Raw genomic sequence first — 25,084 nt, 5'->3', positions numbered from 1 at the left:
ACAATTTTTAAAAGCCGTTTGCTCGAAGCATTATGAAGAGTCGACGTTTATCAGTCTGTGAGGTAAAATTATGGAACTCAAATTGAGCACAACTAAAAATCTATTGACTGCTTGAAAAATAAAATTATGCAGAACAGTAAAGATGTTTATGGTGTTTCTAAAGAGGTATATAAGTATAAAGTTGGATGCAAACAGGAAACAGTATGAGATGAGACGTTGGTCGGAGCTAATAATGTCATCCTTCTTATTTTCATAGGTTTGGGATTTGGGTTTTCATTTTGGGTATTTTATTTCACTTTGTGCCTTTATGATACTGTGGCACGTCTGAATTAAATCAGATAAATTAATATACAAGTTGTTTTATCTGAGAGTAAAAATGCCGGATCCTTCCTTCAATCAGTCAAAATTGATGCAAAGTACAAACATAAAGATTCTAGACGGTCGTTGATGTCTTACTTTGACATTCGATGAACAGCTTCTTCTTCTCCGAAGGTGGGACTTTCTTCTCACAATCCCAGATGCTTTGCTGTTTACCTCCTTTACAGTTAAATGTTCCGTTGAAGAACGAATCAGTTGGCCAGGTCCCATTGCCCCCGAATGAAATGGGGCTGCCGCATGCCATGTCTTGGCAAAGCCTCTGACTTTCATTCATCGTCCAGCCTTGACTGGAAACGGCGCTCACTTCATTCGCTGAGTAAACGGCCACCTCTCCTTTGCAGGGTTCGTGTTCTAGAACCATCGTCTTCCATTCTAAGACAGGAACACAGAACATATTCAGGAACCTGCAGCAAACTCAAGCATCAAGTTGAACTCTTCATTTTTGCTATTACTGTTATTGTTAAGATTTAACAACCAATATAAAAAACATATGTACATTAGAGAACTTTAGAATTGTATTATTATTGTTGTCTTCAGCATTAGACAGAGCCAGACTAGCTGTTTTGAGCTAATTCCAGTCTTTATGGTCATGGTACATGTCCACAGGATCAGTGGGTTTCTCATGTCCCATTCATTCTTGATGTTGAAAGGCACCACATTGCATGCTGGTTGCGTTGCATCGCATCGCCCAGGAATAGCATGCAGCTCATTTGCATAGAATAGCTTGACTTCTACTTTATGCAAATTCAGTGTGGGGAACGGAGATCCGACTTTTGTAAAATGTCTAAAGTAGCCATCGTTGAACTAAAACGAGGACAGATTCAGCAGCTTATTTCTCACCTCACATGCTTTCACAAGTACTTTTCGTCGAACTGGTTTTGTAATAAAACAGAAAGTTTTAAACCGCCACGCTGTGTCTACCGGACTGAAGGTCTGAAGGGCTGTCATGTGACCAGTGAGTGGCCCACTGGTGCACGCTCACCAAGATGGTGATACTCAGATGTAGTGCGTTTTCATGCGAGAAACCCCCCCCCCCGTGGACACGTACCATAAGCTAAGCTATCTTTACCCATCAGGTACATGTCCACAGGATGTGTCAATTTCTAGCATCCCAGTCATTGTCAAGTAGTTTGACTTCTACTTGGTGCAAATTCAGTGGAGGAAGCAGAGGTCCAACGCCTTGCAAAACTTTTGTATAATGTTTAAAGGTACGTGTCCACAGGGACGTTGTTTCTCGAATGGAAATGCACCAAAGTGTCGGACCAACATGGCGGCTCGATCACAAACTTTCTCTTTTTTTACAATAATAGTTCAGCAAAAAGTATTTCTGAAAGCATTTGAGGTGAGAAATAAGCTGCTGAATCTGCCCTCATTTTTGTTCAACGACACCTATTTTAGACATTTTACAAAAGTTTTGTGAGGTGTTGGATCTCTGCTTCCCTTATCAAATTTGCATTAATTAGAAGTCAAGTCTACTTTATGCAAATGAGCTCCAGGGCGTCGTGCCACAGCGTAGCTTGAAACACACAGCAACGCAACCAGCATGCAACGCGGTGCATTTCATGTAGACAATGAATGGGATGTGAGAAACCGATGAGTCCTGTGGACACATACCATAACCTCCTGTTGGGGTCAAATTTGATTCGTTTTGACATTTGACAGAAGTAGAAGTACCCTTAACGTTGTTCTTTTAGTCTGAAATCTGATGACATTTCCTCAAGTGACCCAAATACACAAAAATGTTACACAAAAATTTCAGATGCTGCAAATTTTTGATTTTTGATCTACCACTGATTCCCGCCCCTTTGATGAAGAGGGTTAGTTTCCTACCACTGCTTTGAAAGCAGAGACTAGTTTATAAGAAGCATTTTATTCTTTAATGTTTTATGTTCAAAGTAGTAAATGTTGAATTGATAATGATATTCATGATTTCTTGTGATATAGCGATGAGGACAGTGTTTAATGGTTGCAGTGGTTAAACCTAGCGTGAATTTCAACAGTTCCAGAATGCTCATGCCATTTTCAAATTCAATAAAATATATTCAAAGCATTATGGTCTTTATGTTTTTATGTAAAACAGGACATGATACTGTGTAATAGTAGATGTTTTTCTCCAAAATTAGTTTTGTAACAGTTAAAAATACACTCTCCCTAAGAATTAATCATCCATTTATTAATGTGACATAGGCTTTTTGGACATACTAAATAGATAGTTGAATAGTTGGTATAGACACGGACCAGAAGGGAATTCTTGTTCCGGGTCAAAATTGTTGGTAAAGTTGGCATAAAAGTTGATATAAACGCTGACCAGTTGGTATAAAAGTTGGTATAGACACTGACTAGTTGGTATAAAAGTTCATACAGACGTTGACTAGTTGGTATAGATACTGACTAGTTGGTATAAAAGTTGGTGTAGATGCGGACCAGAAGGGAATCCTTGCAAACTACTTATTGGAAAATCTCAGATATGTGAGAAGAAAAAACATTTTTCTTGCGCAATAATGCCATTTCCAACCATCATAAGTGATCAGAGTGAAATCATTACTAGAGCATTTGAGAACTCCAAGAGTGCAACTTCGAAATTCAGAAGTGACTTCACACTCTTTTAGCGAAGCGGCGTTGTTGTTAGAACATTGGATCGCTGTAATGACTTGATTGGACAGAGGTGTCGGTCCAAAGTCATCAGTCGCCCCGAATGCTACACCGCAGTTCAACCTCCGACAGATGGCGTTCTGTGCTTTCTGCTCCTTCAGGGCTTCCCTGCACACCGGCAGCCACTTCTCCTCATATGATAGCTCCAGTTTTCCAGAACAGCTATCTATGGAGTCGCTGAATCTGGGCTTGACGCTGCCTGCAACAAAACAAGGAAACCGTCAGCTGTTGTTTTGATTCATAAAAGAAACAAGATTGACTTTGTGCAAAAGTAAATAAATAAGTTTGAAGAAAGTCAGTATATGTCAAAAAAAAAAAACAACTGGGTTTGATTGTGTTAAGTCATTTTTGAGAAAATTTTTTTTTGTTTGTTTTAACATTTGCATCATTGCTGACATGAAATTATTAGAAAATAAACTGTGGTGAAAAAAGATTTGTTGAGTTTTCAGAGTTTTTGGTGGTCGGGTAACCACATGAACAACCCAATAAACTCACCAATAGAGAAAGAAATATAATAGGGAACTTTATAAAAAATATATTTTCCAAGTATGTTGTGGTGGAAAATGATTTGTTGAGTAGTTTATTTTTCCCAGTTTTCACAGGTTTGATGACTGATTTTCCAAGAATTTAGTTAAATACTGTAAATTATGTGTTGGAAAATAAATTATTGTGTGTTTTGTGTTGAGTTAACAGCACAAAGAAGCTGATCAACTGACCAGTATCAATTGAAATAGAATGGGGAATTTATTTGTTTTATTCATTTATTTTCTAATTTTTCAACATTTCGATCATGGAATTTTTTCACTCCAGAAGTGTATTTTCCCCTGAGTTAAGTTCAATATGCTCTGCTGGAAAACAATTTTTTTTATTTTCCTATTTAGATTTTTTATGAATGGAAATAGAATGTTGATATGTTTTAAAGAATTTAGGTCATTGAGAATTTCACTGCAGAGGTGTATTATATCCCAGAATAAATGGAAAACGATTTGTTGAGTTGTTATTTTTCTCCAGTTTTGGCAGTTATTTTTTGTGGTCATGAATAAACCAATAAACTGACAGATAAAACAGAAAATGTTTGAGATGGAATTTTAGACACCTGTCTGAATGCTTCCAAAGCTGAACTAAAGCATAATAGTTAAGGAGTTTCTAATGCTTTTTTTTGGTAATATGTAAAAATGTGAAAAATAATGCATCACCTGAGCACACGACAGAGGCTGGTTTTTGGCATGTGCGACCTTGGTCGTTCATGATGAAGTTGTACTGGTTCAGTTTCGCATTCGGCTGCATGGCGTGCAAACTGTGGACCATAATTTCAGTTTGGCTCTGCTGGTTGAAGGATTTCAGGACCTTACTCCCGCAGCCCTGCTCTTTACACAGCATCTCAGAGTTGTCCTCTGTCCAGGTGTCTGCACAAATACCTCCAGACTTCCCTTCCATAAACATGTTGACGTTTCCCCAGCACTTGGTCAGCTTCAGCTTGATTGTCCCTGAGAAAGTTGTTTGGAGACAGGCATAAGCAGATTATTTCACAACGAGAAGATTTATGAAGAGATCTTCAACATTTCGATGCTGCTTTTGCTGGTAAGTATGTCCTCCTATACATACGGTATCTTTTTTTTAAAAGCCAGCTTATTTCAGGAACCCTGATCAGCAGCTTTAAACATCTTTGAGCTTTTACTTACTTTACAATCAGCCAATCAGCTGTGAGTCACCGGTTGATTGCAGTGAGCAGACAGACTAAGGATTAGACTAATGAACAAACAGTCACAGCTGAAAAACTATAAGTTGTATTGAAAAAATTCTTTCACCGTGTGAAGCAGAATCTTGTTGTGAACATTCTGATGTATTTTCATGTCCGTTCTGTGTTTTCTACATATTTGGTGGCAGGTTAGAGAGACTCACCATTTCTGATTTTAGAGCTCAGATATAATGGGAGTCAGTAGTTGGGTTTCCATTACAGTTTTTCGCGAAATAAAAGCAATATTTCTAAAATTTCGACAAAGTATATTTGGGCTTTGAACGTGTTTCCATTGAAGGTTGTTCTGGGCAGAAGCAGCGTAACTCTCGTAAAATATCATCCCGTGAGATTTCACTGCAGGAAAATGGACGCCCAAAACCTGTTTCTATCTCCTTATAACACTCTGCATTCCTCTGCTGCTTGCTGTCTAGTATGGCAGTGATGTTTTTCTCAAGAATAATGGCAAGAAAAGTCTCGGTCTCCTCTTCTGTCCACACGTACTGCGCCATGTTTACTCCGAGAGAATTGGTCATGTGACCAGGTACGTCACGTCCGGTGACGTATAATTGCGGAAAAAGTGTTTCCATTACGCTTTTGCGATATTTTTCAATATCGAAACGTCTGAAAACCACCTCATGAGAGCGTAAAAACTTTTTAGCGATATTTTAGTCCTTTTTCGAAATTCAGGTGTTTCCATTACCAGTTTTTTATTGTGCTATTTACATTTTGTGCATATCTAAAGGTAATGGAAACGCAGCTAGTGAGAGTTTTGGTCGACACTCTGAACTCTGAGGTGATTTATAAAAGAACTATATATCCTACAGAAATGAGACTCACACTGAGTGAAAGATGACAAAAATACGTACATTTATACATATAAATTGTTCGTGTCAAGGAGAAATTGTGAGAAGGAGATGAGGTTAACTGCAGTTTTTTGCCAAAAATTGATTTGGTCAGGATTTGGAGTGACACTGGAGTAGACAATAATTTAGGATTTTTCAAAAAATTCATAAAACTTAAACTGTGACTGCATATAAACCATAAAAGATACTATGACACAGATTTAAATGGATCACATTTAAAGCCTTGTGACTTTTTTTAAACTCTGAATGAAGTTTCTACTGTAAAATCTGCCAGAGCTACAGCATTCCAAAGATGGCTGGTTTAAGCAGTTGTCCAGTCGACTTCCCATTCATTTCAATGGAGATTTTTAACGCTGTCTTTTTAAATACGAATTTCGTGAAAACCGTGCGACGAATCACTACCAAAACTAAAAAAACGACAACCTAAACTAGAAAAATAATAACAAAACAGACACTAAATGTCTCTTAATGTACGAAAACACAAAAAATAATCAAAACAATAACCATGAGACACAAAACAACCAATAAAATGAACCAAACAACCACTGAAAAGAGTAAAACAGCAACACAGAGGTGTAGAAAAAGACTACAGCAAGATACAAAATGACCTCAGAGAGCCAAAAAGCAACCAAAAAGACACACAAAGCAACTGGAGAAAGTAGTAAAACTGTTGAAAAATGATGCAAAATGACCAAGAAGAGCAAAAAAGTAACTGAAAGGACACACAAAAAATAGTAAAACAGTTGAAAAATGATCCAACATGACCAGAAAGAATCCAAAAGCAACCAAAATAACACACAAAACAACTAGAAACAAGAAGTTTTACCAAACTTGGACTGCCCGGCGACAAAGATGACCCCTGTGACCTTGAAAATGAGGTCACGGTCACCAAATTTGAACTTGACCTGTGTCTTATTATGATAGACCTGTGTACCAAATATGGTGAGGCTACATCAATATTTTATGGAGTTATTGCGCGGAAACCAAAGTGTTACAGACAAACACGCAAGCAAGACCATGCAGGTGAAAACAATACCTTCCGGCAAACGCAGTTTTGCCGGGCGGTAAAAATAGGAAAACAGTTTAAAAATTATGTTAAATGACCATGAAGAGAGACAAAACGACCACATGAATAGCAAAGAGTGAGACTGAATGCATTGAAGCACATTTAAAGAAAGCATTTCTTTACAGTAGAAGGTCAAATATTTCATTTGTGCAGCTTAAAATGCATCACATCTTCAAACTATGATGTAAAAATGAACAACTTTTGCTTATTACCTGAACACTTTACAGAGGCGATTGATGCGTTTTGACTGACGTTTGATGAGATTTCCGTGTTATCACATTCAAACAGCGACGTTTCATTGTGTTCGCAGTTGTAAGAGTGAGACCAGACCTCCTGATCAGCTCTGGGTGTGGAGGTGAAGTTGTCAGCAGTCCCACAATGCATCTGCTGACAGACTGTGTTTGCAACATCCGGGGTCCAATCCACATCGGAGAGCCAGAAGGTTATATCGTCGTGTTTTATCCCCACCTCGCCGGAGCAGCTCCCGCTCAGAAAAAGCACCTTATGATCTGAAAATGAAGCAGCAAGGGTTTGGATTTATCTTGGTTTTAAATCATCTCGGGACAGACTAAATTAGAAAATGTGTGAGTTGATGATGGTCTGCTTCACTATTAACGACTGCATCACTATTAACGCAACCTCCACAAACCTCCTTTTTTTGCATCTCGACAACATTAGACCAGGTCCAGATCAAAAACCAGTGATCTTAGGTGGGTCAGATCTGGAACAGATTGTCGTAGAAAGGCTAAAGATTCTTTAAAACATCATTTTTGATTTGGAAAACCATTAATTATTATGTCAAAATGTAAAAACATGGAGATTTTGTTGCAATTTTATAATGTAGACCACAATAGACCAGGTTCAGATCAAGAACCAGTGAGTTTAGGCGGGTCAGATCTCTCATAGATTGTCGTCAAAGGCTAAAGACTCTATTAAACATAATTTTTGATTTGGAAAAATGGTGTTTTGTGTGTCAAAATCTAAAATATATATATATAGATTTTGGTGGGTTTTTTGCATCTGGACCACTTTAAACCAGGTCCACACAAAAAAAATTGATCTTCGGTGGATCAAATCTGTTCCAGATTGTCATCCAAAGGTAGAAGACTTAATAAAACATTTCTTGTAAATTTGAAAAACCATTTCATAAATTTTTGCTTTATAATATAAAAACATAGAGATTTTAGTTTTTTGTTTTTGCATCTGGACCACATTAAACCAGATCCAGATCAAAAACCTGTGAGTGTAGGTGCAGCAGTTCTGTGATAGATTGTTGTTCAAAGGCTAAAAACTCTATAAAACATAACTTTTGATGTGGAAAAACATTATTTTTGTGTCAAAATGTAAAAACATGGATATTTTTGATCTGTCCAGAGCTAAAACCAGTGAGCTTAGGTGGGTCAAATCTCTAATAGATTGTTGTAAACAGGCTAAAGACTCTATTAAACATAATTTCTGATTTGCAAAAACAGTATTTTATGTGTGAAAAAGTAAAAAAATATAGATTTTAGTCTGTTTTTTTTTTTTTCATCTGGACCACTTTAGACCAAGTCCACATCAAAAACCAATTTTAAGTGGAGAAAATCTCTAATAGATTGTCGTAATGTAAAAACATGGAGATTTTTGTGCATTTTTGGCATCTGGACCACTTTAGGTCCAGATCAAAAACCAGTGAGCTTAGGCTTGTCAAATCTGGAGTACATTGTCGTAAAAATGCTAAAAACTCTATAAAATATCATTTTAGATTTGGAAAACCATTATTTTATGTGTCAAAATGTAAAAACATGGAGATTTTACTGCATTTTTTTGCATCTGGACCACTTTAGACCAGGTCCAGATCAAAAACCTCGATGCTTAGACGGGTTAAATCTAGAATAGATCATGTTTTTGTACCAGAACAATGTTTACTGGTACAAACTCGATCCATAGAGGCCTCAACTCAGTGATGTCCCGCTGATGTGCCATGTCCATTCATAACAGGACACCCATAGAGGTCCCACGTTTACGTAACAGTGATCAGAGCCGTTTTGACAACTGTTCATCTAGCACTTGATTGAGGTTCTTTTTAGTGCGTCTATATGTACATTGCTGTGGACGTAGGAATAACCCTTAGCGTAACAGAAACTCACCCTCACAGGTTATCCCCACCGCAGACTGGCCATTATTGCCTGTGTCGGTTATGATGCACTCGGTGATGTTCTCTTCCTTGTTAGAGTCGCAGTCTACTGTCAGGAAACTACCAGAACCATCACTGTACTTTACAGGATTTCCAGGAGCTGTTTGGTTCCCGCACCCGAGCTGTTTGCAGACCATGTTGGAGTGTTTGTCCGTCCAGGCTGCATTCTTGAGGACTCGTTTCCAGTCACCGTCATGTTTGACCTCCAGCCTCCCGGCACATCTTCCACCTCCAGCCTCCAGCCTCACCTCCAGACTCTCTGAACATTGAAAGGGTCGTCAAAAACGGGACGCAGTCAGAACAAAGTGGAAAAATGACACAGACAAAAAAACACGTGCAAAAGAACGTGCAAATTTTTCTGTTTGGCAAATTAAGGTGTAAAAACTGCTGGCATTTACAATAACATCATAATATAGCACCGTTTAAAAACACACTTTACAAAGCGCTTTACAGACACAACAACAAAGAAAAGAAGGAAAGTGGTCAAAAAAATCTAACGCGCTAGAAGATTTTCAAAATGAACCCATACGACAACACCAGATAAGATAATAAAATGCAACATCTGAGAAAAACCCAAAAGGTTGAGGGAGGAGAGAGACCCGGTAAATCCCCCTAGGACCAACCAAATAAACTGATTGATCTTCAGAGGATCACTGGACTCCCTACCCCCCTCCTCAGCTCTCCATAACGAGTCCAGTTCTCCAGCCCATTGGGGTCTGACCCAGAGGGATTCTGAAGAACGTTTAAGCTGGTATTCGAAGAAAAATTCGCCTAGCTTCTCACTGCCTCCATCCAGACGCCTAATCCTGCTTCCTCTGATAATTAATTTAACCCTCATGCGGCATACGGGTCTCTGACGACCCGAAGGCATCAAGATCCTCTTTAAAAATGTAGTTGCCTTGAATGTAATTACATGAAAATTACAGCAGTTCAGCATAATCAACTTCTTTTTCAAATACAATTGAGTATCCCCCCCTGCACTGCATCATGGGTAATTTATAAAACAGAATGGCACTAAAGGCCTTCCAGGTCCCTATGGACACGTACACTACTAGGTGGTGCTATACGTTACAAAATTGATTTTGGTGTGCTTTCTGGCACAATGCACACATCTATTACCATCCTTTCACTCACCTATACCAAAAAAAAACATCTCACCCCACCCCCAAAAACATGCACATTCACACACACACGCTAGGTTATACTGTAGGAAAACATTCAAAAAGCATCTGTTACATACAGAGAATTTACATACATTTCTTGGCTTTCTAGCACAATCAAAGAATCAAACTCCACTCTCTCATTCATCCACACACACCTCCAACTCTCAACCAACCCCCCACCCCCACCCCCTCCCCACGAACACTCATATACACACCAATCCAGCAAATTACTATTGTCTGACAAACACACACCCCTCCGTACACTTCACACACACAAACAACACATAAATTTGTGATTTTTTTTCCTTTGAGAGGAGCTGCCTCTCGTGTTCTTCCCACGCACATGCATGTTCACACACACTGACCCGCACCTGCACCTTCAAAGCTGCGCTTTCAGAAACAATCATTGATGTGCTTCCCATACACAAACACTGACATGCAACACCTTCAAAGTTGCAGTATGATAAACAAGTAATGATGACAACTTTGAGTCCCACCCCTTTCCTATGTCTCTCCCGACCATTTTTTCATTTTGATGCAAGATAGCAAAGTGAAAAGAAGGTTTTTCTACAGCAGAAGCTCTTGAGCTAATATTTACCCCAGTTGAGGAGGAGGGGCAAACAAAACCGGGTCATATCTGACCCGGAAGACAGTAAATGTAAAGTATTTGCTGGCATTCAAAAACTTTGAAAGGGTTAAAAAATGATTTTGTCTGAACTTTAACATACGGGCCCCACTAAAAATACATAATATTGTATTGGACATCCGAAATCATAATTTGTAATTATTGGGGGTTTTTTTTCACTCAAAATATGTACATTTTTATGCAAATTAGGTAAATGATGTCATATAATTTTTAAAAAGTGTTAAAATTAGTTTCAATCAGTTGGAGGTAAGTTGACATACAAGGTGAAACACTGAATTTGTGGATAATTTGGATCTATATGGCATATATGAGTCATACAAAACCGGGTCATATATGACCTGGACGGCCTTTATGAGGTATTCAAAACGAATACCGCATGAAGGTTAACTGAGTAGCCACTTTCGAATGGTCAAATTAACTACCAGTCACGTCTGTTAATGGCAGCTTTTCCTCTCATGGGTTTGGCACTTGGTAAGTTGCTAGGTTAAAGTTTAAAGGTTAGGAAAAAAGCCCAAGGATATGTTTGTAATAGGCCACCCTCGGCCCCAAAGACTATCACCTTTCCAAACCTTTTTAGATGTAATGCACACAATAACCTGACTTTCTACCACCAGGGAAAATATTCATAATTAGTGAATGTGATAGGGATAAAGGGAATTTCCAGTCTGTTAACTTTAGTTGCAGGAAAAATGTTTATTATAAAATTTAGCAAGATTTCATAATTTGGAGGGAGAGAGCAGTTTGGCCGTAGTGGGCTGCTCACCTGAAACCCGACGAGCCTTTGAGACCCGCCGGGGTCCAGGGGGAAGTGGACGGGGGTCCGGACCAGATTTAGATCTGCATGTATCCAATTTGGTTGTTTGGGCCAGTAAAAACTTTGAAATTGCATTCTGGTGTTCCTCACAGGGAAAATAGAGTTCAGTAGTGTTCCTTCAGTCAGCATTATTTTTAGATCACAGTTCCGTAATCCTCAAACACTGCAGAAAAAGCAGTACTTTCGTGTATAATTCCAATAGAACAGTTATTCCTTTGTAGATCATGTTGAATCCCCCGTCCAAGTTACGTGATAAAATCCCCTTTGCTCAGGGCATTTCTACCCTGGTTTGCATCGAGTGACTACCACCCAACGACTCCCAACTTGCATCTCGATCAGATGTAATTTATAGTGAACTGAACCTTTTGCATATGCAATGACAGCACCCTTAATTGACATAGCAATGACTCATACTAAATTAACTTGAGCAATAACTTCATCTGTACCCCCTCCCAACTTGCACACTTCTACCATTCACCAACCGCATGGACACCTCCACTTTTAAGGAACTGAAACTATCTGCTTTGGACTGTCCAAACAGCCCGTCTCCAACTGATTCCTCCTGTTTGAGGAACCAAAACTATCTGCCCCCTCCCCCGGTCTCTCCTGTCTGCAGCTCAGCACAGGCTCCTGATCAGGAAGTGGAGAAACAGATGTCAGCCTCTAACTGTTGCTGGCATCCCATTGTGCACTCTTTTGGACAATGTGTACAGACTTATTAAAACCCCTGATCTATTTTCAGTTTAATCTTTACCTTAGTTCACCTTAGCTCTTGACTTCTCATCTCATTACCAGGTTAAAAACCTCTTAGTTTAACAGTTATCAAAACTCTTTCTAAAGTATGTCAGTTTCATAGTAATCAAAACTCTTAAAAGCATTCCCATTTCATAAAGCACAAGTTCCTCATTGTAGTCAAATCTATCAAAATCATCAGTTTCCTATGGTAACCAAAAACATCACTTTTCACAGTGAGTTGCTGTTCTGACCTGGTTACTTCTTAAACAAAGATTCTCAAGACAACCTTTCAAAAATAATCAGACCATCACTTTTTACAGTGAGACCCCCTTCTGATTTTTACACTGTTTCAAAAATTACGGAACGTGACTAATAGACACTTGGTTATTTCAAGCACATTCATTAGGTTATGGCATAATCTGATCAGAAATCACCGGTTATAATATCACAATGTTCCCTTATTTAGCTGTTGTTCTGTCAGAGTCTCCCCCTTGTGGCTGATTCTGGGATCTCATATCTCCATGCTTCACAACACATCGACTGTAAGTAAGAAAATAGAGGATAAAACTATGAACATATCACTAAGAATAATAATAAAGAGTAGTAACTAAATAAATAAAATAAATCTATCAATAAGTAAATAAAAGAATGGCAAAAGAGAATAAAATGAAAAAAATACAATTGAAAAAATCAGCTAGATGATGAAAGTAGATGATGAAAATAGACAAATACATCATGATGAAATATGTAAATAAGTAAATAAATGAAGAGAAAAGAGAATTAGAAGAAGAAAAATAAATAAAATTTAAAAAATAATAATTTGATGTGAAAACAGACAATAATAATAATAATAATAAAGGAAAACACTAAAATAAATAAATAAAGGTACAAAATTTCTGGTATTTACAATAAAAAGTACTGAAATATGATTAGTGTGTAAAATGAACATATTATGTTGTGTTCCGCTGCCTGAATAAGAGTAATATCGGTAACTTTCCAAAAAACATCCACTTTATGCCATTTATTTACTTAAAAGAGATTAAAAATCTGAATTTTTTTAATGAAAGAGCAACTACTGAATACATTTTTAGTCACCAGAAAGTCTGACTTGTTTTACTTGTGAATGTTCCTGTAATTCTAAGTCCAGTCGGTACTGAAACTCTACTAATAATTCAGGATTGGTGCTTGTTTACTGGGTTTTACTTCACCCAACACTGTTGCTATGGAGTCGACAGGTGTTGCTATGGAGATGATACGGGTCACCTGCCGGTCTCACCTGAGCAGACGACGTAGGGAGCATTTGCATCTGAACATTTCAGGTTCACACCGTGTTTGGCCTCACAGTGCCACAGCGACGACTCGCTGCCCGAACACTCCACAAAGTCCATGAAGCCCGAGCTGGTCCTCCTCTTAGAGAAACTGTTCACCTGGAAGAAGATGAATAAGAAGAAGGAGAAGAAGGAGGAGGAGGAGGAGAGGAAGAAGAAGGAGGAGGAAAAGAGGAAGGAGAAGTAGAAGTAGAAGAAGGATAAGAAATGCAAGGAGGAGTAGGAGAAGAACAAGAAGAAGGAAAAAGAGAATGAGGAGACGAAGGAAGAGGAGAAGAAGAAGGAGAAGACGGAGAAGATTATTATTTTATTATGATAGAATAAAATATTTTCTGTAAAAGAATTGACTTTTTTCCATCTCTTTTCTTCATTCTGTGTGTGTTGTACCGATGAATAATTCTTACGTAGCAGCATTGGAACCGTTTCCGTTACATTTACTGATGAAACTTTAAGTACATTTTCTGATTGGACCAAATATCTCCCAGTTCAGCAGAACATTTACTTTTGAGGGTAAATGTGGAAACCTAAAATCACTCACGGTTCCACAGCCGAGCTCCTTGCAGACGACGTTGGCCTCTTTCTCCGTCCAGGAGGTTCCACACACCGCTTTTCTGTCGTTGTTTATTTGAACGTGAACCGTCCCGTAGCAGGGTTCATTTTTGTTATTCACCAGAACCACTGAAACGTCATCTGTGGAACAACGAAAAGAATAATTAGAATCAAAGAAAATAGACAGTAAAGCCAATAAAAACAAGGGCAACAATAGTAAATGATAATGAAAACAACATTAATAATAACAAATTAATTTGTTCTATGTGACAACTCCAGTGGCAACTTATAGGAATAATACAAGCAATAAAAAATGTCGGAAAAAAGAATAATTACATTATTATTATTACTATTAATAATAATAATACATTTTTTTATTCAACCTCAGGGACTACATAAAAAATAGAGAAATAGAAAAAATAAAGAAATAGATGCTACTACGAATAATAATAATTATAAAAATAATAATATAGTCATAAGAATAATATGAATAATTTGTAATATTCAATAATAATAATAATAATAACAATAATAATAATCTGTTTGGTGATAATAATTATCAGAACCATAATAATAATAATTTATTGTTGTTACTATTATTAGTAATAGTAGTAATAGTATTAATAAAAATAATAATAATAAATACAATTTTCTTTTTCAACTACACCAGTGGCTACATACAAAAATAATAACAGCACAAAAAATTGCCAGAAAAACAAGAATTAGAACTGAAGAAAATCTGCAGTAAAGCCAAGAAATAGTGAAAAAAAAATGATAATAAAAAAATTACAGGAAAGTGAGTTTGATGTCATGATTTTTGTGTCTTAAAGAGTCTTATTTTCTTTTTAAAGGAGCATGTTTGTTTGCCACTCGTGGTGTGTGTGCTCACCTGTGCATGTCAGTCTGCTGTCCGTGACGTTTCCACGAGCGCTGCCACAGTACATCTGTTGACACCTGTCGTCAGGACTCACGTTGTTGTCGCTGACATTCTCCCATTTGCCGTTAGTCTCCTTCTGCAGCACCCCAGAACACAGTTCTGTCAGCCGCAGCCTCTCGTGTTCTGTCAGAACGAGTCTCAGGTCAGCGTCATGTTCACAGTAATGTGCATGAAGACGTAGAGCAGGTGAATCGTTTTCGTTCAGGGGCCACATTCAGAGTAATCTGATCTCCAGTGACCAGTAAAATCACAGCATAACCACCTAAAAATAACTACAACTCCACATGTTTCCTTTGTTTTAGTGCAATCATCTTTTTGCAAAACATCATGAACAACCTAAGATTTCTTCAGAGAAATAAGTTCAATTTCAACTACATTCAGCCTCAGATTATCATTTTTATGCATTACAACTTACAGATCACAGAGTGTCTACAAAGGAACACAACATTTAGTCACAAGTATCTGGAGCTGAACAATACAGTATTTTACTTTATGATCAGATTGACAAAAGTCAGACAAACGTCAGACAAAAACAAGACAAAATATTACAAAAATGAGGCACTAAACAACAAAGGCGAGAAACAAAACGACAAAAAATGAGACGAACGACACAAAACTTAACAAAAAAGAAACAAAAAATTTGATATAAAAGTTACAAGATGACAAAAAAAAGGACAACAACAAGATAAAAATTACACAGACGACACAAATGAGACAAAAAATGACAAAAAGAGAAACAAATAACAAAAAATAGACAACACAAGCGAGACAAAAAACAATAGAAGAAAAGAAAAAGAAGAAACAAAATGACAAAAACACGAGAGCAAAGCAAAAATCAGACAAAAAAGACAAGAAAAACTAGAGACAAGACAAAATATTACAAAAATGAGACACAAAATGACAAAAACACGAGACAAACGACAAAAAAAACTAACAAAAAAGAGACAAAAAATTTGACAAACAACACAATCGAGACAAAAAGAAACAAAAATGGTACACAAACAACATACAAAGCAAGATAGAAAAAGACAAATTAAGACAAAAAGTACAAGTGAGACAAAAAGGAAACAATAAAAAACAAATAACAAAAAGGCTAAAAAGACACAAAGCAACAAAACAAAGTCAAAATATTATAAAATTACAAAAAATGAGACCAACGACATGAAACGAAACAAATCAGAGACAAAAAATGAGACAAAAAGTTACAAATGACACAAATGAGACAAAAAATGACAAAAATGAGAAACATAAAAAAACAGGAAATGTCAAAAACTATGCTCAAAACAACGAATAAAGCAAAACACAAAATGACAAAAATAGGATAAAAACACAAATGAGGCAAAAATGGAACACAACACGACAAAAACAAGAAACAAAATGACAACATGAGTTAAACGACAAAAGTCAGACAATAAGCAAGAAAAAACAACAAAAACAAGACAAATTATTACAAAAACGAGGCACAAAACAACAAAAACATGAGACAAATGACAAAAGTCAGACAACTAACAAGACAAAATATTATAAAAATGAGACACAAAACAACAAAGACAAGAAATAAAATGACAAAAAATAAGACAAAAAATTGGAAAAAGTCAAAATGATAAAACAATGGACAAATGAGACAAAAAATGACAAAAAGCAACAAAACAACAAGATAGACAAAAACAGAAGTGAGAAAAAAAGAAACACAAAACGACAAATCAAGAAACAAGAAACAAAATGACAAAAACATGAGACAAACGACAAAAAAGACAAAAAATGACTGAAAACAACAAAAACAAGACAAAATATTACAGAAACGAGGCATAAAAAGACAAAAACAACAATGAGCGATATAATATTTTACTTTATGATCTAGAAATGATTTAGAATTTATAGGTTTACAAATTTAAAATTTACAGTTAATGTCATTTTTACTCTTTACACAGTCGTTTGGTGGGCCTGATTGGACCCTCTGGAGGACCGCGTTTGGCCGACAGGACGCATGTTTGACCCCCCCCTGCTGTGGAAGTGGTGGTACTGCACCTGAACATATGACAGCAGCTGGATACGAGCAGGTGGAGGCTGGAGCTGCACACTGCCACAGGTTGTCTGTTTCGATCAGTCCAGAACAGTCCAGCTTCATGTTCTTCTCAGACCTCTGGCTCTGGAAATCTTTTCCAGACATCTGGCCAGGTGTGGGTCTCTTCTTCAGTCCACCACACCCAAGCTGTCCACACAAATCTCCGGCCTCTTTGTCACCTTCATGTGAAAGAAGTCATATCAATGTAGAATGCTTAATGGTTCTTACTGTGGTGCGAAACAGTTCATGAAACTGACAGAATTAAAGACAAATCAGAAGCACAAATCTACAAAAAAGAAAAATGAGCAACAAATAAATAAATAAAACTAAAAACTAAATAATTCTGTATACATATGTAGAAACCTAAATATAAAAAGAGAATATATATGTATATATGTGTGTCATATGTATATATGAGTTTGTGTGTTTGTACAGAGAGAAAAATATAGAGAATATAGAGAAAAAATGCTAAATAAATAAATAAACAAATATATATATATATATATATGTATTTTTTTTACTACTCACTCCAGCCTTCGTTGCAGATGTAGCCGGACGGCGTCACTCCGTCTGTGGAGTAGAGAACAACTCCTGCACATCTGTTTCCTTCTAGGCTGAATGTGATGTTTCCTGGGGGAAGGAAGGAATTTCAGAAGAATTTACAGAAACAGAAGTTTAATGCTGAAAATCTATTTCTAAATTTAAACGTTCAATACTATATATGAAGAATTCACTTACAAAAACAGGTAACTCCGTTTTCAGAAAACTCATATTTTTACTGTTTTCTTGAGATAATAATAATAACACTAATAATTTATTTTTTCTCTATTTTGTCATATATTTTTCTACTGAGTCAAATCCACTCAACTTCAGTTTGATTGATATTATCTAAAGTAAACACCAAAAAAAAGTTTTCTGAAAATTTATCAAAACGGAGTTATCTGTTTTTGCAAATGAACTCTTCATATATATATATATATGTGTGTGTGTGTGTGTGTGTGTGTGTGTTTTCAGAATGAATAATTCAGCTAATGAACGTTACGGCTAAAGATGCTAAAATGAGTTTCCTTTCAGGTGTTTCTCAGTGGAGAGCCTCACGTGAACATGTGATCTTCTTGACGGTGGGTTTGAAGTACTTGCTGATGTTCCATCCAGGACTGTCGCAGTCCCACAGCTGGCTCTCGCTCCCCTTACACTGCAGCTCGTTCAGCCAAACTGTGCGGTTCAGAGGCCTCCGGACGGTGGAGCTCTCCACGGGTTCTCCACAGTGGATGCTCCTGCAGACCACCTCCTCGGTCGACCGGTTCCAGAACTTGTCTCCCACCAGCCCCCACTCGTTCTTGTGGAAGACTTCAACGTAGCCTTCACACGGGTTGCTGCCATTCCTCAGAACCAGCCTCTTCGCATCTGTGAGGGTTTGGAGATTACTGAGGTTACCGCCCAGATAGCAAACTATGGGTGAATCAATGTTGAACCTATGTTGAGACCTAACGTCGAAATTATACAGAAAGCGCAAGGTTGATAAAATGTTGAGTCAACGTTTGCTTACATAGATTACATGTTTGCAAACATAGATTCAACATTAATTAAACATTGGCCTGTCAAACATTTTAATTAAACCAAAATACAATGTAGATTCAATGGCATCTTTTAAACACAAACTTCAATGTTGACAAAATGTTGTTGAATCAACGTTGATCAACCATCAATCTTCAACCGTAACCACAATTCAACCTTCTTAACCCTAATTCAACATTGATTTAACATCTTTTGCTATCTGGGTAAAGTGTGATTTATGGTTGAAAAGCAAACGTTGACTCTACATTTTATCAACCTTGCGCTTTCTGTATAATTTCGACGTTAGGTCTCAACATAGATTCAACATTGATTCACCCATAGTTTGCTATCTGGGCGTCTATGTCTGTCTCCACATCACGTTTTGAAAAATCTGCAGAAGCACATGGAGCTCGTGAAATCTTTAAAATGCCTTTTATGTGTTGCTATTTGACAATTTCCACATTAATTTACTGATTTCATCTGTCATTCATTACTAATTCTAGTAAAAATAGAAATTTACTTGATAGAAAAAGTTCAATTTGACTCTTTATCTTCTGTCTTTACTTTGCAGAAAGTAAGTCTCCCATCGCAGTTTCATTTAAATCAAAAAACAGTAGAAATATATCATCACTCAACTTTTCAATAAAGTTTAAAAACACACACACACACATATATATATATATATATATATATGTACACACGATGTAAAATGTAATTTTTCCTGTTTATCTCAGCATATTGTTCTATGTCATTCTGACAAAACATTACTGAATTTGTCATGATAACATAAATCTATAAGTTGACAATGTCTCAACTAAAAAACGTTAAATTTAAATTTTAAGTCCACCTTAATTAGTAATCTACACCAACCTGACTTTTGATTCAGCGCCTGCATCATCATGTATTTGCGACTTTTGTCCAGCTGCATTATGGGAAACTGGCGGGCGACCTCACGCTCTTTTCTTCTGAAGCCAACTGCTCTGGACATTACATTACCTCAAGTTCTTTTTTGAAGGAGAGTAAAATCAGTTGTAACTTCTAATTTAATGCAGCTCCGAAAGTTCGAACGTATTTCGAAGGGAGCCTGTGTTTTATTTTTTCTGGACTGTAACCTAAACTGTCTACGTAGCTAAACAAGGTTTTGGCAGACGGTTACATCTGACCTAGCTCGGAGAATTACAGATTTATTTTAGTGAAATCACATTTGGTGATTATTGGAGCAATGAAAAGACTTAGGGAGGCAAATCTGGTGAGTTAGAGTTCTGTTCTGTGTGACAACTAGAAGTAGAGTTGAGTAAATGTACAAATGTACAGTGAATGTACTGAGACAAACTTAACACAACACACTACTTCAGGTAAGTTCTGTACATTTGTTCACGTAATTCAAATGAACAAGCCTGTTTCATGAACCTGAATTACATTTACAAGTTCAAATAACTAAACATCTGAATCAACAAATCCAAATCAAAACGAGATGAAAACAAAAGTTCACACAACTAACTATTTTAAATGACCTAAAACAGATTTGCACGATCAAACGACGACTTTAACCCTCCTGGTGTCTTCATTTACAGGCACCAAAAAATAATGTTTTCTTGTCTGAAATTTTTTTTTAAAATTCAGCGAAAAAATTCCCCACATTTCTGAGCATTTGCAAAACCTTCAGGAAGAAAATTCCAATAATTCCTTAAAAGTTTCAATAAAAAATTTAGTTCATAAAATTCACAAAAATTTAGCAAGAAATCTCTTCAAAATATTTTCAAAAAATGAGTCAGAAATTTTCCAAAAAAAATCCTAAAAATAAAATAAAATATTCCATATATATCAGTAAAACTTCTAATAGTTTTTTAAGAACGTTGACATGAAAATCCATCAAAACCCACGAAGTTTGCTGGATTTTGGTGCATTTTTTTGTGTGAATGGTCTTAAGAAACTTGTTTTTTACATTTCTTTTTTTTTCACCAAAATATGTTCAGAAATTTCCCAAAAATGTTGAAAATGTGGACATCAGACGTTTCACTGTGAAAACTGCTATTTTTTCCCCACGTTGTCAAACTTTAAAACGGGTCAAATTGAGAGAGTTCAATAAACTGACAAATCTAAAGTAACTCAGCTCACACAAAGGGTCGACACAACAACAGATATTTAAGCAAGATGAAACAAATTTGTTGGCAGAACTTTCACTCATGTTTTAAGGTTGAAACAAAGTGTTACATTTTATAGTGTATAGATGTGTGTGTGTGTGTGTCTGTGTGTGTGTGTCTGTGTGTGTGTATGTATAAAAAGTTGTTAAATATTAATAAATTAATACTAATTATTGAACGCTGTAAAAACACATTTTTATTAACTATTTCATTCAATTTCTAAACATTATTGGGGCTGCACAGTGGTATAGTGGTTAGCACTTTCGCCTTGCAGCAAGAAGATCCCTGGTTCAAATCCTGGGGTGGGCCTGGGATCTTTCTGCATGGAGTTTGCATGTTCTCCCTGTGCATGTGTGGGTTTTCTCCGGGTACTCCGGCTTCCTCCCACAGTCCAAAAATATGCTGAGGTTAATTGATTATTCTAAATTGTCCGTAGGTGTGAATGTGAGTGTGATTGTGTGTCTGTATATGTAGCCCTGTGACAGACTGGTGACCTGTCCAGGGTGTCCCCTGCCTTCGCCTGAGTCAGCTGGGATAGACTCCAGCACCCCCCGTGACCCTAGTGAGGATAAAGTGGTGTATAGAGGATGGATGGAATATTGGCTGCAGGTATTGATGCATTTGATTGTTCATGTAGGATAAAACTGAGCTTTTATTTTGCATAAACAGACTGCTAAAAGGACACATTTATTTCACAAATATGTTCTTTCTGTTTAATAGATTAAATTATTCAAGTAAAGTTTAATACTGTAAATATTTTCATAAATAAATGGTCTATTAGTTATTAAGATTAATAACTGAATCTATAAACATTTCTGGCTAAAGCTGCTGATGTTACGGGACGTTTATGAATAACAGAAATGAATTCTAACGTAAAAATAACTTTTAAAAAAAAGTAAATGTGCACAAACAGAATATTTAATTATTTTTAAATGTTTTTTACATTAAACAAGTGCTAAACGCTTCACGAATTTGGCTTCATTGAAAAAAATGTCCTTTTCATTAATGCGCTCAATTATAAAAACTAAACTTAATACAGCAAATACGCTTCTAATAAAAGACATGTAATAATAACAGCTCAGTTTATGTCTGAAGGTACATAAAGATGCTGATGAATAACAGATCTGATATTAGAAACAACAACAACATTTCTATTTTATAAAATAAGGCTTTGAAATGTTGCAAAAATTAATACTCTTAAATTCATCTTAATTTCACAAATATGTTGCTTTTAGTAAAGAGAAGAAATTATTCAGTTCAAGTTTAATATATTTCTAAATTCCTGTATTTCCATTTAAATCTAACTTTTTATTGATAACAATAATTCAGTTTATTAACATTTTGACTGAAGGTGTATTTTAATGTTCCTGAATAAAAGAAATGATGGATTTTAAGGTTGAATGTAAAATGACATTAAAAACCTGTAAATGTGGGGAAAAAATGCTGTTTGTAATAAATTATAAAATAAAAAATTTCACAAATTAGTGCTTTCTTTTTAATAGCTAAACTGTTTTATTATTTATATGATACATTTATTATTTATTTATGATATAAACAAAGCTGAATGCTACAAATATATTTCTAGATTTAAATATTTTATGTTACTGTTATTATTAATTCAAATTTATGAACATTTTCACCTAAAATGAGTATTATTTATTTGAATTAATTTTATTTTGTTACATTTATTAATTTTTTTTAAATAATAAAGTTAAACATTGTCATATAATATTGAATGTTTAAATTTAGAAATAGAGATGAGATGGCAAAATGTTGAAAAAGTGAACATTTAGGACAAATTTCATGTCATTCTGTAATAATTTTCTGCAGTTATTGACCATTTTTAAGTCACTTCAGACACTAGAAAGTATGACCGCGTCCAGTGGTTTTAGAAAAAGAACATTAACGCTTTGGTCAGTCGACCTTTTTGCTCTGAAGATTACTCCGGCACAGCGCTAAAGGAACGCTAACCCTAACTCTGACTCCTCGTTCCTTACTAAGTATTAAACTTTAATTTCATCGATTAAAAATAAAGAACATATCTGTAAAATTAAAAAATATATTTTTAATGTAAATAAAGTTTTCTCAAAAAAGCTCAATTTAGCATCATTTTAAGTATTAATAAAAAATAAATAAAATAAAGTCAAATAAAGTAAAATTAAATTAAGGAACCTCATTTAGCATTGATAGCCAAAAGTATAGTTTCATATATACACATACATATATATATATATATATATATATATATATATATATATATATGTATATATATATATATGTATATATATATATATATGTACGTTTTGAAATATTTTTGTTGTTTTAAACTTTTGACTATTGATGCTAAATTGAGCTTTTTCTTGGACATAAAAGATACATAGATTTGTCTGAATTTAATGAAGAAAACATTCTTTTTATTTAATGAACACAATAAAGTTCACCTCTACAAAAGCATTTCTAAATGTACGTATCCATTCTCTATACACCGCTTTATCCTCACTAGGGTCACGGGGGGTGCTGGAGCCTATCCCAGCTGACTCGGGTGAAGGCAGGGGACACCCTGGACAGGTCACCAGTCTGTCACAGGGCTACATATACAGACACACAATCACACTCACATTCACACCTACGGGCAATTTAGAGTCATCAATTAACCTCAGCATATTTTTGGACTGTGGGAGGAAGCCAGAGTACCCGGAGAAAACCCACGCATGCACAGGGAGAACATGCAAACTCCATGCAGAAAGATGCCAGGCCCACCCTGGGATTCGAACCGGGGATCTTCTTGCTGCAAGGTGAAAGTGCTAACCACTACGCCCTTTAATGTACATATTTGAAACTAAATTCAGTTTTTCTTTTTTCACAAAAGCACAGTTAATATACATAAATTATTTTAATTACAAAGACTTGTTCTGTATTTTTAACAGATGAAATTAATGCAGATTTTTTTCTTCAATCTTAATCATGTTAATTCCACGTGACTTTGTGCCACTGTGTGTTATGTATCAATATATGAAGGAATTTACATCACAAATGCTTCACATTGGCTTTCTTTAGTTTATATTTTGCAAAAATCAGGAACCGAATCAATTTTCTGCATCGTCTTGATGGGTTTAAGTTCAAAAACAGTTAAACTCGACCTTAAATAAGGTCCCAGAAGCACAAACACAGACTTGAAGCTGAATCTGAGCAGAATGTGAGAACTTGCCTTGAGAGATGAGCGGCTGGATGTGAGCGACGTGGAGCAGCAGCAGGAACCACATCTTCACCACAGATCATAGCGAGAGTGTGAGGAGGGCTGGAGATGCTCTGAGCTTTATAGAGCTGGAGGCCACACGTCGCCCACCTTCACCATTGAGCTCCACATCTGCTCTGAGAACCAGGCACAGAGCACAAACCTGACGCCTTTAAGGGAGGATTTACAGCAAAAAACAGGGATAAAAACTGCAAAAAATCAAGTAAATTAGAGAGAAAATGAATGTCATAACATGTGACAGCTACGAATATTCCTCCTAATCCCAACATTTTTATTAATTGATGACGTTTAAATTTATGGAACTGCTGGAATAAATCAGCAGAATAAGCATGAGATGTGCAAAAACCCTCGTGAAATGATTAACTATGAATTAACGTGATTCACTGCTGATGAATTAGTAACTGCAAGTCAAACTGTGCTTATTAAAAAAATAAATTCTACACCGGAAATAAAAAACCTATAATAACATTAATATATTAATAATAAGAAAAGAATACAAGTTAAAAAATGGAATAAAATATGTACAATAAAAATAATAAATTTAATGAAATAAAATACCTTAAATTAAATTCAATGAAAATTAAATTCAGTCAACTAAAAATAACATTTTAATAAATAAAGCAAAACAAAAATTTAAAAAATGAAATTAAAATAAATGAAATGAAACACAATAAAAATAAATAAATAAAACTGTATTATTATTAAAATAAAATTCGATGTAATGAATTTGAATTAATTATAATATTAAAATAAAGTAAAATAATAATAATAACACATTTTAAAATACATTTTAAATAGTTAGATGTTACTCTCTGAAATATGAGCTTTATCAGAATTATGTTTGTATTTACACATATTTAATAATAATTTACTTTCCTTTAATTTCAGCCTCAAAATGCACCACATGATGCAAAAAATCTGACATTATAACTTCAATTTGATTAGTTTTTGCACGTGTTGGCCTATATCTGATTTAAAAATTATAAAATAATAAATAAAAAGACTTTATGTACACAT

General features: G+C 35.6%; 1 protein-coding gene across 1 annotated transcript in view; it reads right to left on the bottom strand.

The window, feature by feature from the left end:
* The window catches only part of LOC110965264 (scavenger receptor cysteine-rich type 1 protein M160), a 36,043-nt gene extending 11,904 nt beyond the window's left edge, over positions 1-24,139 (bottom strand). Inside the window, exons 1-12 of the mRNA XM_051949821.1 lie at positions 24,020-24,139; positions 18,209-18,517; positions 17,639-17,740; positions 17,074-17,289; positions 14,998-15,168; positions 14,098-14,249; positions 13,508-13,658; positions 8,827-9,132; positions 6,910-7,206; positions 4,227-4,517; positions 2,924-3,229; positions 457-750 (exon numbers count right to left, since the gene is read on the bottom strand). Of these exons, the coding sequence (XP_051805781.1) occupies positions 457-750; positions 2,924-3,229; positions 4,227-4,517; positions 6,910-7,206; positions 8,827-9,132; positions 13,508-13,658; positions 14,098-14,249; positions 14,998-15,168; positions 17,074-17,289; positions 17,639-17,740; positions 18,209-18,517; positions 24,020-24,074 (2,650 nt within the window). The 5' untranslated portion in view covers positions 24,075-24,139. The remainder of the gene's footprint in view (positions 1-456; positions 751-2,923; positions 3,230-4,226; positions 4,518-6,909; positions 7,207-8,826; positions 9,133-13,507; positions 13,659-14,097; positions 14,250-14,997; positions 15,169-17,073; positions 17,290-17,638; positions 17,741-18,208; positions 18,518-24,019) is intronic.
* Between the last annotated feature and the right edge of the window lie 945 nt (positions 24,140-25,084).

This window comes from Acanthochromis polyacanthus, chromosome 6 (assembly GCF_021347895.1).
Source record: "Acanthochromis polyacanthus isolate Apoly-LR-REF ecotype Palm Island chromosome 6, KAUST_Apoly_ChrSc, whole genome shotgun sequence".
NCBI lineage: Eukaryota > Metazoa > Chordata > Actinopteri > Pomacentridae > Acanthochromis > Acanthochromis polyacanthus.
This window is presented reverse-complemented; position numbering and strand designations above follow the sequence as displayed.